Raw genomic sequence first — 14,844 nt, forward strand, 5'->3', positions numbered from 1 at the left:
CCCTTTTAATACACTTTTGTGTTGTATTCATTTTGGCAATATGAAAATTCCAGTGCACAGCTGTTTAAACAAAAGAAGCTTTGCCACTGCATTGAAGAAGAAAGGAGTCATAGCAAGGCATGCATCTGAAATTATCATAACTTAATTTGGTTTGCTGTGAAACCAATTTGTTGATGAGATAGGGTATTGTGATTGAGATGTCACAGTCTCTCATTTTCTATACTTTCAATAAGCTTTAATTCAGCTCTTTAGATAAGTAGACATTTTGTTTATTTCTAGAGCAGCTGAATTAATCAATTTACACTGTAGGACATAGTTAAAGCAGAAGGGCTGTTGCCATCCATCACAAAAGTCACTGCTCTTCAAAAATAATCCATTGGTGAAGCACTTTGTGAAACATTTTGATGAAAAGGCACTCTATAAACAAAAGTAATAGTACACTGTTAGTACAACAGAAATGCCTTTCAGGTCTGTGTTTTGTTTTAAATCCTCCAAACAGTTCTTGTTTTTCCTCCACCTGTTCAACTCCCAAGCTAGCTGTTAACATTTTTAAATCTTGAACTACAAAGTAAATAAATGTGATTTTAATGATTTGTGTACTTATTCAGTACCTTCCAGCTCTTGGTTATGCCAAGCGTGTTCACTTAATGAACCCTATGGTACCAGGCCTGACAGGAGGGAAAATGAGCTCCTCTGAAGAGGTATTACTTACTGTTGATTTTCTATTCATATTGTTATTAATTGTTTTACGTATATTACTATGGTCTAGAAAGTGAACAACTATATGGTGAAAGCTAATGTACATTTGTTCATCAGAACTCAAATGTAATATAAACATATTTGTAATTTTAGAACCTAGTCTGGGAGTGAAAAATATAAATGAAATTAGAGCTTCAAATTCAGAGGAGGAATTGAGAGAAGTGGTGGTGAGGTAGAGCTGGCTGTTGTCAGCGTACATGTGAAAACAAACACTGCTTTTGAATGATATCACCAAGGGGCAGGATATGGATGAGAAATAGTGGGGGGGGCTAAGGGGATAGATCCTTGGGGGACATCAGAGGTACTAGTTGAGAGTAGGAGGGGAAATCATTGCGAGTGATACTCTACTTGCGATTAGATAAGAATGGAACCAGGTAAGTGCCGTCCCACCCAGCTGGACAATAGTGGGAAGGCATTGGAGGAAGTTGGGGTGGTCAACTTTGTCAAAGGCTGCAGACAGTTTGAGAAGGATGAGGACAAAAAGTTTACCTTTGTCATGGTCACATGGAAGGTCATTTTAACTTTGATAACAGCAGTTTCGGTGTTGCAGCAGCAGTGGAGACCTGATTGGAGGGATTCAAACATGGAGTTCTGGGAAAGATGGGAACAGAACTGGGAGGCATTAGCACATTCAAGGAACTTGGAGGAGACTGTGACATAGTGGTAATGTCACTAGACTAGTAATCCAGAGGCTCAGGCTAATGCTCTGAGAACATGGGTCCAAATCTCACCACGGCAGCTGATGGAAATTTAAATTCAAATAATAAATCTGGAATTTTTAAAAAAGGTAGTCTCAGTAATAGTGACCATGAAGCCATCATTGGTTGTCGTAAACACCCATCTGTTCACCAAAGCCTTTAGGGAACAAAGCCTTACCTTTAACTGCTCTGGCTTACATGTGACTCCAGACCCACAGTAATGTGATTGACTCTTAACTGCCCTCTGAAATGGCTTAGCAAACCACCAAATTGTATCAAAGCGCTACAAAGTCAAAAAGGAATTGAACCTGATGAACCACCTGGCACCGACCTAGGCACCCAATACGACAGAGGCACACCGAACCCTGTTGACCCTGCAAAGCCGTCCTTACTGGGGCTTGTGCCAAAATTAGGAGAGCTACCCCACAGACTAATCAACCAGCAGCCTGACATAACCATACTCCTGGAATCATACCTTACAGATAATTTCCCAGATACCACCATCACTATCCCTGGATATGTCCTGTCCCACCAGCAGTACAGACCCACCAGAGGTGGTGGCATAGTGGTAGATAGTTGGGAGGGAGTTGCCCCGGGAGTCTGGACACCATGAAACCTTGTGGCATCAGGTGAAACATGGGCCAGGAGACCTCTTCTGATCACCACCTACTGTCAACACCTCCCCCAACCCAACTGATGAATCAGTATTCCTCATTGTTGAGCACCAGTTGGAAGAGCACTGAAGATGGAAAGAGCATAGAATGTACTCTAGCTGGGGGACTTCATTGTCCATCATCAAGATAGCTCAGTAGCACCAGTACTGACCGAGCTGGTTGAGTCCTGAGCTGGTTACCCTGCGTCTGTGGCAGATGGTGAGGAAACAAACAAGGGAAAACCTTACTTTTACCTCGAACTCCCCCATCTATAGCTGTCACAGATGCTTCTGTCCATGACAGTATTGGTAGCAGTAGTCACCGCACAGTATTGTGGAGACGAAGTTCAATCTTCACATTGAAGATACCCATCATTGTGTTGTGTGGCAATACCACCATTCTAAATGGGATAGAATTCGGACAGATCAGGCAAATCAAAACTGGCCATCCGTGAGGCACTGTAGACCCTCAGCAGCAGAATTGTATTCAACCACAATCTGCAACCTCATGTCCTGGCATTACACTCACTGTACTGTTACTATCAAACCGGGGATCAAACCAGATTCAATGAAAAGGGCATGCCAGGAGCAGCAGCTGGCATACCTAAAAATGAGATGGCAACCTGTGAAAATAGAACACAGGACTACTTGCAGTGCAAACAGCAGAAATAGCATGTGATAAACAGTGGATTAGATCTAAGCTCTGCAGTCCTACATCCAGTCATGAAGGTGGTGAACAATAAAACAATTAACAGGAAGCGACTGCACAAATATTTGCATCCTCAATGATGGTGGAGTCCAGCACACCAGTGCAAAACAGTTGAAACATTTGCAGCCATCTTAAGCTGACTTTGATCCACCTCTGCCTCTTCCTGGAGTCTCAGATGCCACTCTTCAGCCAATTCGATTCACTCCACTTGATATCAAGAAATAGCTGAAGGCACTGGATACTGCAAAGGCAGTGGACCCTGACAACATTCTAGCAATAGTGAAGGCGTGTGTTCCAGAACTAGCTGCTCTGCTAGCCAAGTTGTTCCAGTGCAGCCACAACACTGGCATCTGCCTAGTAATGTGGAAAATTGCCCAGATATGTCTTGTGTACACAAAGCAGGACAAATCCAAGCAGGTCAATTACTGCCCCATCAGTTCACTTTTGATCATCAGCAAAATGATAGAAGGGGTTGTCAAGTGGCACTTACTCAGCAATAACGCTCACTGATGCTCAGTTTTGGTTCTGCCAGGGTCACTCAGCTCCTGATTTCATTCCAGTCTTGGTCCAAACATAGGCAAAAGAGTTGATTTTCAAAGATACGTGGGAGTAACTGCCCTTGACATCAAGGCAGCATTTGACTGAGTGTGGCATCAAGGAGCTTTAGCAAAACTGGAGTCAATGGGAATAAGGTGAAAACTGGTTGGAATCATGGTGAGAGATGGCAGAGCTCTGAGATGCAGAGGGATCTGAGTGTCATAGTGCATGAATCACAAAAGGCTAATATGCAGGTACAGCAAGTAATTAGGAAAGCTAATAGAATGTTATTATTTATTGTGAGGGGAATTGAGTACAAAAGTAGGGAGGTTTTGCTTCAGTTGTACAGGGCCCTGGTGCGACCACATCTGGAGTAGTGTGTACAGTATTGGTTTCCTTTTTTAATAAAAGATGTACAAGTGCTAGAAGCAATTCAGAGGTTTACTAGACTAATACCAGGAATGGGTGGGTTGTCTTGTGAGGAAAGGTTGAACAAGTTAGGCTTGTATCCACTGGAGTTTTGAAGAGTTAAGAGGTGACTTGATCAAAACCTTCAAGATCCTGAGGGATCTTGACAGAGTGGATGTGGAGAGGATGTTTCCTCTTGTGGGAGAATCTAGAACTGTTTAAGAATAAGGGGTCACTCATTTAAGACAGAGACGAGGAAAAGTTTTTTCTGAGGTTCGTGAGTCTTTGGAACTCTCTTCCTCAAGGCAGAGGAAGCAGGGTCTTTGAGTATTTTTAAGGCAGAACTAGATAAATTCTTGATTAACAACGGGGTGAAAGGTTATCGGGGTAAGCGGGAGGTTACGATCATATCAGCCATGATCTTATTGGATGGCAGAGCAGGCTTGAGGGGCCAAGTAGCCTACTCCTGCTCTGTGTTCATATGTTTATAACTAGCACAACGGAAGATGGTTGTTGTTGAGATCAATCTTCTCAATCCCATGACGTCACTGCAGGAGTTCCCCAGGGTAGTGTCCTATGCCCAGCCACCTTCAGTTGCTTCACCAATGACCTTTCCTCCATCGTAAGGTCAGAATTTGAGATGTTCGCTGATGATTGTGCAGTGTTCACCACTTGCAACTCCTCAGATACTGAAGCAGTCAATGTCCATATGCAGCAAGACCTAGACAAAGTTCAGGCTTGGCCTGATAAGTGGCAAGTAACATTTGTGCCTGACAGTGACCATCTCTAACAAGATAGAATCTAGCCATCTTCCTTTGATATTCAGTGGCATTACTATCACTCAGTCCCCCACTATCAACATTCTAGGGGTTACCATTGACCAGAAACTGATCTGGATCAGCCACGTAAATAATGTAGCTACAAAAGCAGGTCAGAGGCAAGGAATTCTGCGGTGAGTAACTCACTACTTGACTCCCCAAAATCTGTCTACTGTCTACAAGGCACAAGCCTGGAGTATGATGGAACACTGTCCACTTGCCTGGATGAATGCAGCTCCAACAACAACTCAAGCTTCACACCATCCTGGACAAAGCAGCTCGCTTGATTGGCAGCCCATGCACCACGTTAAACATTCACTTCTTCTACCACCGCACGGTGGCAGCAAGATGAACTACAGAAATAAAAACAGAAAATGCTGGAAAAACTCAGCAGATCTGATAGCATCTGTGGAGAGAGAAACAGATTTAACATTTCGAGTTTATATGACTCTTCTTCAGAGTTCTCGAAATGTTAACTCTGTTTCTTTCTCCACAGATGCTGTCAGACCTGAGTTTTTCCAGTATTTTCTGTCTTTATTTCAGATTTCAAGCATCTGCAGTATTTTGCTTTTATCTAAGAACTGCGGCATTGGAATATACTGGGCATCAGTTTAGAGGGATTTTACTGCAGCGCATGGCATCTCACATTAAATCTCTCTAAAACCATATTCACCTCCACAATGCCAGTGCCAAAAAAGAATTGCATAGCTATATGGATAAACCATGGTTTCAACCCAACATACTTGGGAGTAACTCTAGATAAGACTCTGTCCTTCTGGGAACATTTGAAAAAACAGCAGCAAAAATCAAAACCAGAAACAACCTACTAACCAAACTTGCTGGGTCTACTTGGGCTGCTGCTGCCAGAACACTCTGGACCTCAGCACTTGCCCTATCATACTATACAACAGAGTACTGTGCACATGCCTGGCAAAGGCCATCACACACACATCTTGTTGACACTCGATTGATGCACATCATGGCTGGAACACTCCGCTCAACACCCCTCCTCTGGTTTCCAGCCCTTGCAAACATCGCTCCACTACACATCCGCCGACTGACAAAAACACACAAGCCGGCTGAAACCGCCCATGCTGCACCTCATTTACCACTCTATGATGACCTGTTCAACTCCCTACTGCTCGCCTTCCATCTTGGCACCCCATTTGGAGCAGCCTTCCTGAGAAAGACCTATCAGCAAACCTTCTTTGGATTAAGGACTAGGAAACACGGTTTCTTGTGACCAACTCCATCTGTTGAATGGCAAGCTTTGAACTGCCACAGCGACGGTGCCTTGTTAAATAAGTTCAGGACATGTCTGGGCCCCTGTGCAGCCAACCTCCACCACTGGGGCCTCAGTAAAAACCCCTTATGCACTTGTGAAAGACACAAACAATGCTGCACATTACCGAGGAATGTCCCTTTACAGACTAAGAGGCAGATTAATTACCTTAAATTCAGCTAATGAGACTTGGCTTCGGGAATTTGCATTTGCTAAATGATATTGCAGCAACTCACCAAGGTTCCTTTGGCAGCAGGTTGCAAACCCATACCCTCTACCACCTAGAAGGACAAGGGCAGCAGCACCTGCAAGTTCCCCTCCAAGCCACATACCAGCTTGACATCAGGCTATATTGCCTTTCCTTCATTGTCATTGGGTCAAAACCCTGGAATTCCATTCCAAACAGCACTGTGGTATACCTACACCGCGTGGACTGCAGTGATTCAAGAAGACAGCTCACAACCACCTTCTCAAGGACAGTTGGGGCTGGGCAATAAAATCTGGCCTTGCCAGTGATAATCACGTTCCATGACAGAATTTATAAAAAAGGATGTTGGAGATGGGGCAGCAGTTTGCAAGGATGATGGCTCAGGGCTTGGTTTTTTGAGGAGATGTGTGATGATGACAGATTTAAAAGAGCGGGACAACACCTGAAGAAAGAAACTTTACCAACATTAGCTAACTTGGGGGCCAGGAGGGGAAATTGCATGGTCATCTGTTTCATGAGAATAGGGTCAAGTTGTGGACAAGTTGTGATTGGAAAGCACATGAGGGAAGATAGAAAAACCAAAGAAAGTTGTGAGTTCAGGGCTAGGGCAGGCAATTTCCATAAATTGAAACTGATGTTATGTGATAAAAGTAGAGGTGAAATTAAAATGAATGAAAATAGGTTATCTCAATTGCAGAGTTATGCAAAGGTATAATACAAAATTGAAAAATTTAAGAAACTGGTATGGATTATGACGAGTGAGAATTAATCATTTTTTAAACATTCTTGGGTAGGAACATGTTGCATACTTTGAGTGTTTTTAAGATCACTTCTAATATCCACGCAATTAAAAGTATATATTTTTCATTTAATAACTACCACTGTTTTGTGGTCTTTGGATATGTTTAAGGCAGGTTTAAGGCCTTGTTTAAAAACAAAATCAAGCGTGTCTTATAAAATGTTGGTGGAAGTTTCCATTCTTTAAGTCTTACTGAAGTGGGGGAAAGCTCAGAGTAGAGAAGTAATGCAAATGTTTTGAATTACTTATTTCAATTAATCAGAGATCAGGTTGTATCTATTAATTGGAAAAAATTAGATTCAACACTGCATTACATCTAGTGAAAAGGATGCTGCAAATTACTGTGGATATTGATCACTTCTAATGGATGATTGTTGAAAAGATGCAGCATCAGGACCACAGAGGATATTGTCCATTTAATGGGAACTGGTGGAAAAACTGCTGTGAGGATCATTAGTTCAATAAAAACTTAAAACTGTAATTGAAATTTTAGGAGAACTAATGGTACTCCTGGGTGTGTAGATGAGAAATGGAATATGAGGGCGAGAACACTGAATATAAGTATACATATATTTTCATAGGTTTTCTTTTGGTAATCTCTTTTGGATACTCACATCAATTATTGCCTTTAGGAGTCCAAGATTGACTTGCTGGACAAAAAGGAAGATGTAAAAAAGAAGCTAAAACGGGCATTCTGTGAACCAGGCAATGTGGAGAACAATGGTGTTTTATCCTTTGTGAAACATGTCTTGTTTCCATTGCATGGAGGTGAGAATTAGGAATGTGGAATTTTACAAAGTATTGATCTCAGAATTGTTTGGGAAAAATCTCAATTCTTTCATCAATTTGCATTGTATCTTTTAAACGCTGTTCAAACCATAAACACCCATGAAACTAATTTTTTAAATTTGAAATGTTGTTACAATCTCCGTAGAGATCGATAACTTTAAAAAAAGATTCAAACTTCAAGGTAATAGCTGAAAGAATGACATGACAAGATTTCACATTTTTAAAAACTTTTACTGCCACAAGTGATTAAAAAAACTATTGACTAAACATTGTTTTCATTTACACTTTTACACTTTAAACAACAGAAAGTGATGTTCCCTTTTTATACTTATTACCTATCGCACTCTTGCACAGTCCTTTTAGCAAACAGTCCTTAGTTGGTCCCAGCTTCTAATAGATTCCCATATTGCTAAGTAGTAACTTTGAGTTACAGCAGTAAAGCCTGTTCTGGTGATTCTTCTTTCCCCTAGCCATGCCAGGAGAAATCTCCTGCATTCTATAGAAGGCTGCAGGATGCATCTCTTCAACTAGAGACAGTATCCCTCTTTCATCTGGCTGTGATAGCTTGCAAAGCCAAGCAGCCTTTCTCTTGGCTGACCACACCAAACTCCTGTCAATGATATTCATTGATTTGTAGAGAAGCCTGTAACCTGATCTTAAAAATGGCTTCCTCTGCCTTCTTCCCCATGACAATATCAAACACATTAACCTTGCATCCCGGCAGAAATGCTGATTAGCTATCCCTGACCCAAATTCTTTCATCGTAAAAGTAAATGGAAAGTTTATGGCACAATTGTTTACCACCCGGTACATTCAACACCTTGCTGTGACTTTGGGAGAATCAGATTCTACTCTTTGTAAACTCAGACTGCCATTGTCTCCAAGTGTAAATACCCTGCACCTTCTCCTCAACAAACCATCTAAGCCTTCATTTGATCTCTAACAATCAAACCACCCTGGCTCACTGTCAGGCAGACTTCAGATTGGGTCACATGAGCCCTTCATTTTACCCTGAATTTAAAGACTCAGTCTTAAATCTTAATCTTTATAAACTTTATAATTGAGACAATATATATTAAGAGCTTAAAACTGAATGAAAATAGCAAAATGTTACTTGCAACATGCAGGTTCAAAACTTGCTGTCAGAATGACAAGAAGGTTGATGATGCTGACAGTTATTTGTGCGCCAATGACCCAGCAACGTCAGGCTAAATTAAGAAGCAAAGTAGCTGTTTTTGAAGTTGTGCTCATCTTACATTAACCTTGCGAAAAATAACATCTCACTGTCTTGCTTCCCATTGAAATGAATTGAACTGAAATAAGTTGATGTTCTTGCATTGTCAATACAAAGTAAACTTGCCAGAAAGTTTCAAGTTTATAAACCTTAATGATCTGATAAATGTTAATTACTGCCAGTGACCCCTCCGGCATTGAAAATTAATTATTACAATTGCGTCCTATTCCTTTAGGCTTTAATTGTTGGAGTGTTTTTAAAAATTAAAATTTTCTCTGTTACTATTTCTTTTTTCCCTACCTCAATCTAGCCTTTCTTTTGTTCTCTTTATTTTTCTTACTGTACTTGAGTTGGCAGTGAATTCATCCACTCTAACTTAACTTCCTTTTAGTCCTTTTGTTAATTGAAATTGTTAATTTCACAACCCTTCAATCTAATGGGTTAGGTTGCTTGCCCTGTTCACACAGATCCAGGTCCCCTGTAGAGGGTGCTGTATCCTTCCCGTCCTACTCTTTCAGCCTTTTAAAGCACAAAATATCATTGAGATTAAATGAAGAGCAAATACAAGTAACAATGGGACCCACACTAGATTTTGGGCTAAGGTAACATATAGCTTGCACTTGCATTCCACAAAAACATATTGAGAGAAGAACAAAGCCTTTGTCTATTTGGGTTTTGAGGTTTTTAAAGGAGGGGTGATGGGTGTTGAGGTTTATGGAGGGAATTCCAGAGAGTTGGACTCGAGGGGTCGAAGGCTCTTCTGCCAGTGGCCAGGTGAAGAGAATGGGGGAATAAAAAGTTGGGGAAGTATGGATTGATAAAATCATGGAAAGATTTCTAAATGTGGATTTTAAATTTAATATTTTAGGAGTTTGAAAGAAAGAAAGTCTTTCATTTATATGGTGCCTTTCATGACATCAAGACGTCCCAAAGCACTTTCCAGCTGATTGAGTACTTTTTTAAGTCTAGTAACTGCTGTGATGTGGGAAATGCAGAAGCCAATTTATGCACAAATTCCAACGAGCAACAATGAAATAATGAGCAATAAGTCTTTTCAGTGATGTTGGTGCAGGGATAAATATTGGCTCGGACACGAGGCAGAACTTTAATGCTCTTCGTGGTAATAGTGGGATCTTTCATTTCCACCTGAGAAGGGGGCCTTGGTTTAACCTCACATCCAAAAAATGGCATCTCTGACAGGGTAACATTCCCACACTCCCTCACTGGAGTGCCAGTTTGGATTATGTACTCAAATCTCTGGAGTGGGTTTTGAACTCTCAGCCTGTGATTTATGGGCAAAAGTGCTACCGACTGAGCCACAGCTGAAATCATTTTAAGGTAGTGAGGACCGGTGCGATAGTGTAGGACTTAGTATGTAATAGGATATGTGGGGTAGTGAGGACCGGTGCGATAGTGTAGGACTTAGTATGTAATAGGATATGTGGGGTAGTGAGGACCGGTGCGATAGTGTAGGACTTAGTATGTAATAGGATATGTGGGGTAGTGAGGACCGGTGCGATAGTGTAGGACTTAGTATGTAATAGGATATGTGGGGTAGTGAGGACCGGCGTGATAGTGTAGGACTTAGTATGTAATAGGATATGTATGGTAGTGAGGACCGGTGCGATAGTGTAGGACTTAGTATGTATTAGGATATGTATGGCAGAATTTTGCATAAGTTGTGGAAAATGCATAGGTTGTAAGGATCCAGCTAAGAGGTGGAGGGGAGGGGGTTGTGGTGTGGAAATAGTTTCAGCAGGGAGAACATTACCACACCAAAAAAATTAAATGTTTTTAGCTTATTTTACTGAAGTATTTTAGAGGTGTAAATGCAGCAAGTTCATTCCAATTAATATTAAATATAGTTATTATAAAATCTATTGCCAATTTTAGTAAACCATAGTAAATAAACATGCTCACTCTTCTATGTTCTACAGGAACTAATAAAATTGTGCAATAAATCAGAATTTTTCTTTTAATTGCAGCTCCAGTCTTGCAGGTATTCTAATCACAACACCCATTGAAAGGGAGTGGGGAATATTTGCATTTGCCGAATGTAATAAGAAAGTAATGAAGTGTATATGTGCATAAAATGAAAGTGTGAAATATAGTAAGTCCTCACTTAAAGTTGTAGCTATCTTCCTGAAAATCATAACTAATTTAAACCAATCACATTTTCCCATTAAAACCAGTGTTCAAGGTACACCTACAAGGTTCTGTAGGAGCTTCATCATCAGGGCAAAACATTAAAACATTATACCCTGTAAGTTGAAAAACGTTATATTGCTAAATGATATAACTTTTAAAATAAAATACATTTTAAAATGTAAAAGAAATATGGTAATTTTCTACTTCTGTTTGCTGCCGATTCTGCTTTCTAAACTGTCCACTTGCCACACTTCCCATTCTCTAACCCTACTGGATGGTGCAGCCCCTTCCTCCTGCTGATCCTCAGATTTGCGGCCTCTCCTCCTCCCTAACCCACCCTCATTCTGCTGACTTTCTGACTGCAGTCTCCCTGGTCCCTAAACTACCCTCATGCTGCCAACCCTCCAACTTGCCTCCTCACAGATACATGGAAAAATAGGAGGATTAGGTCATTCAGCCCTTTTGAGCCTGCTCCGCTATTCAGTATGATCATGGCTGATCTTCTATCTCAATGCCATACTCCTGCTCTCCCTCATACACCTCGATGCCTTTTAGAGTCTAGAAATCTATGTATTTCCTTCTTAAATATATTCGGTGACTTGGCCTCCACAGCCTTTTGTGGTAGAGAATTCCATAGGTTCACCACCCTCTGAGTGAAGAAGTTTCTCCTCATCTCAGTGCTAAATGGCCTACCCCATATCTTGAGATTGTGATCCCTTGTTCTAGAACCCCCCCAGCCTGAGGAAACATTATCCCTGCATCGAGTCTGCCCAGCCCTGTCAGAATTTTATACGTTTCAACGATATCCCCTCTCATTCTTCTAAACTTTAGTGAATACAGGCCTAGTCGGCCCAATCTCTCCTCATATGACAGTCCTGCCACCCCAGGAATCAGCCTGGTGAACCTTCGCTGCACTTCCTCTATGCCTTTTTTAGGTAAGGAGACCAAAACTACACACAATACTCCGGGTGTGGTCTTACCATGGCCCTGTATAGCTTCAGTAAGACATCCTGGCTCCTGTACTCAAGTCCTCTCGCAATGAAGGCCAGCATACCATTTGTCGTCTTAACTGCTTGCTGCACCAGCATGCTTGCTTTCGGCGATTGGTGTACAAGGACACCTAGGTCCCTTTGTACCTCAACGTTTCCCAATCTATAACCATTTAAATAATAGTCTGCCATTCTGTTTTTCCTACCAAAGTGGATAACTTCACACTTATCCACGTTATACTGCATCTGCCATGTATTTGCCCACTCACCCAACTTGTCTAAATCGCCTTGAAGCCTCTTGACATCCTCCTCACCAATCATATTCCCACCTAGTTTTGTGTCTTCAACAAACTTGGCAATATTACATTTGATTCCCTCATCCAAATCATTGATATGTATTGTGAATAGCTGGGGCCCAAGCACTGATCCCTGCAGCACCCCACTAGTCACCATCTGCCTTTCCAAAAAAGACCCGTTTATTTCTACTCTGTTTCCTGTCTGCTAACCAATTCTCAATCCAAGCCAATATATTACTGGGATCTCACGTGCTTTAATTTTGCACACTAATCTCTTTTGTGAGACTCCCTGCTCCCTAACCTACACTCATGCTCCTAACCCCCTCTGACTTGTAGCCTCTCCTGCTCCCTTACTCCACCTTCTTGCCGATCCTTCCTCTCGCCGGACCTTCTATTCCCCGACTCTCCTGCTCACCGCTTCCCTCTCCTGCACCTGTTCAAGGTTCAGATCCAGATTTGATCTGAAGCTCAAGCTTCAAAGTTGTGAAAAGTGAGGGTCCCGATGGTATAGAAGTGCTGAGCTATGGCTGTTATAGTTGATGTTTCTTTTAAATGCTCCCACTCACTGCTTCACTGTCCTGAATCCTCGCTGTGAGCAAGGCCTCTGGAGATGAGTAGTGAGTGAGGAGAAGCAGCGCCACTGCCTGTGGTTTGTACCAGGGAGCCTTTACTTGCCAGGCTCCGAACTACCTGCTTGAGCTGCCACTTGTTCCTGGCCACGTTGTAGCTGCTACCCACCGCATCTTCTTGAGTATCGATTCTGAAGTTCATTCAAGAGCACAGAAACATGTACAATTTTTAAGTAATCTGCCACTCTTTCTCATTCACTTCAACCCACCACATAGAAAAAAAAAGACACAAATTGGTGGTGGCGTCGGGAGGACCAAGATCTTTAGACCAGTTAATCAGCTCCTCCTGGCACTTGTTACTCATCTCCAAAGCCCTAGTGCACAGTGAGGGTTCAGAAAGGGAAGTGGTGAATGGAGCATTTAAAGTTAACAACGATTATAACAGCCCCAACTCCTCTGCACCTTCAGGGCCTGCATTTCCACAACCCCAGAGCTCCAGCGTTGGATCAAATCTGGACCTCCAAAATGGCGCCAATCAGGCCACAGGACCCAACTCCAGACTGGTGGGAAACAACTTTAAGACTAATCCCGTGACACTAAACAGGGAATGCAGGCCCCATTAACTGAATGCTGTTAAAGCAAAAGAAAACTAAAAATGGGGCAAAGTTAAATGGGGACCTTAATAAAATCGGACAAAAGATTAAAAAATGAACAGTGAATCCATTGATATAAAAACAGAAAATGCTGGAAAACTCAGCAGGCCTGACAGCTTCGGTGGAGAGAGAAACAGAGTTAATGTTTCAAGGTCGTATGACTCTTCCTCAGACCTGCTGAGGTTTTCCAGCATTTTCTGTTCCTATTTCAGATTTGCAGCATCCGCAGTATTTTGCTTTCATTTTAGTGAATCTATTGAGCAGTTTCGACTTGAAAACATTGAAATTATATAGAGCCACCTTAAAGAGTGTGAAGTTTGCAAGAAACTTTAGTAGAATATTCCTGTTAGGATAGAAGTATGAATTTCATGAATGACAGGGAAGCAACACATCCATGAGGTTTAGGGGAAGCATTGCTGAGCCCTTATACACAACCGTAGCTTAAGTGTTCATCGTACCTCAGAATTATAGAGTAATGGCCTATTCAGAGCTTTAATTTAAAGCATACATCATTATGCATATCGTTATAAGCTCTCTATTTCATTTAATTTTACATAGTTTGCAGTGTATTTTTTAAAACCTTGAATTTCCACATTGTCTTCCATTTTGTTCAAGTACTGCTTCTCCTGCTTTCTGCTTGCTCCACTCTTAGTCATTTGCTTGTACACATTTGCAACAGTTTATGTCTTTTATAAAGACTTTTACAAGGTGGTGTAGATGAAAAGCCCAAGCCCAGCCTCTCAATTGTCGTGTGCTTTGTTTTACAGTTATGAACGGAAAGAATTTGTGCAATTAATTTTGAAACAAACTGGGAATTTGCTAATGAATTATGGACAGTATTCTAGGCTAAAAAAGAAAGCTTACGTATAAAAATATTATTTATTTCAACCAATCATTTCTCTTTGACAATTCTACAAATGGCAGTTTTATCTACCTTCTTTCTCCAGAGTTTGTTATTTTGAGAGATGAGAAATGGGGTGGCTGCAAGACCTACATAGAGTATGATGAACTTGAAAAAGATTTCACTGATCAGGTTAGTTAAAACATTTACCTCTTTTAGACGTTTAACATGAGTCAATTCGTCATTTTTCTGTACATATTACTAAAGCCTTGCTTGTAGGAATGACTTGTTTTTGAATATTTAGCTCTTATCCATGTTTGCTGCAGAAATAGACATTGTAACAATAATTCCTTTGAAGTCCTTAATACCAGTACTTATAATAGAAGCCCTGAGCAGAGATTTAGCAAATGATTTATTATTTTTGTGAACATTCATATTAGTCATTATTGAGTTTT

General features: G+C 41.2%; 1 protein-coding gene across 3 annotated transcripts in view; it reads left to right on the forward strand.

The window, feature by feature from the left end:
* yars1 (tyrosyl-tRNA synthetase 1) overlaps positions 1-14,844 on the forward strand; it is a 40,302-nt gene that overhangs the window by 9,481 nt on the left and 15,977 nt on the right. For all 3 annotated transcript variants that reach the window (XM_041212933.1, XM_041212934.1, XM_041212935.1), the window contains exons 7-9: positions 609-701; positions 7,503-7,638; positions 14,496-14,581. In XM_041212933.1, the coding sequence (XP_041068867.1) occupies positions 609-701; positions 7,503-7,638; positions 14,496-14,581 (315 nt within the window). The remainder of the gene's footprint in view (positions 1-608; positions 702-7,502; positions 7,639-14,495; positions 14,582-14,844) is intronic.

Source organism: Carcharodon carcharias, chromosome 19, assembly GCF_017639515.1.
Source record: "Carcharodon carcharias isolate sCarCar2 chromosome 19, sCarCar2.pri, whole genome shotgun sequence".
Taxonomy (NCBI): domain Eukaryota; kingdom Metazoa; phylum Chordata; class Chondrichthyes; order Lamniformes; family Lamnidae; genus Carcharodon; species Carcharodon carcharias.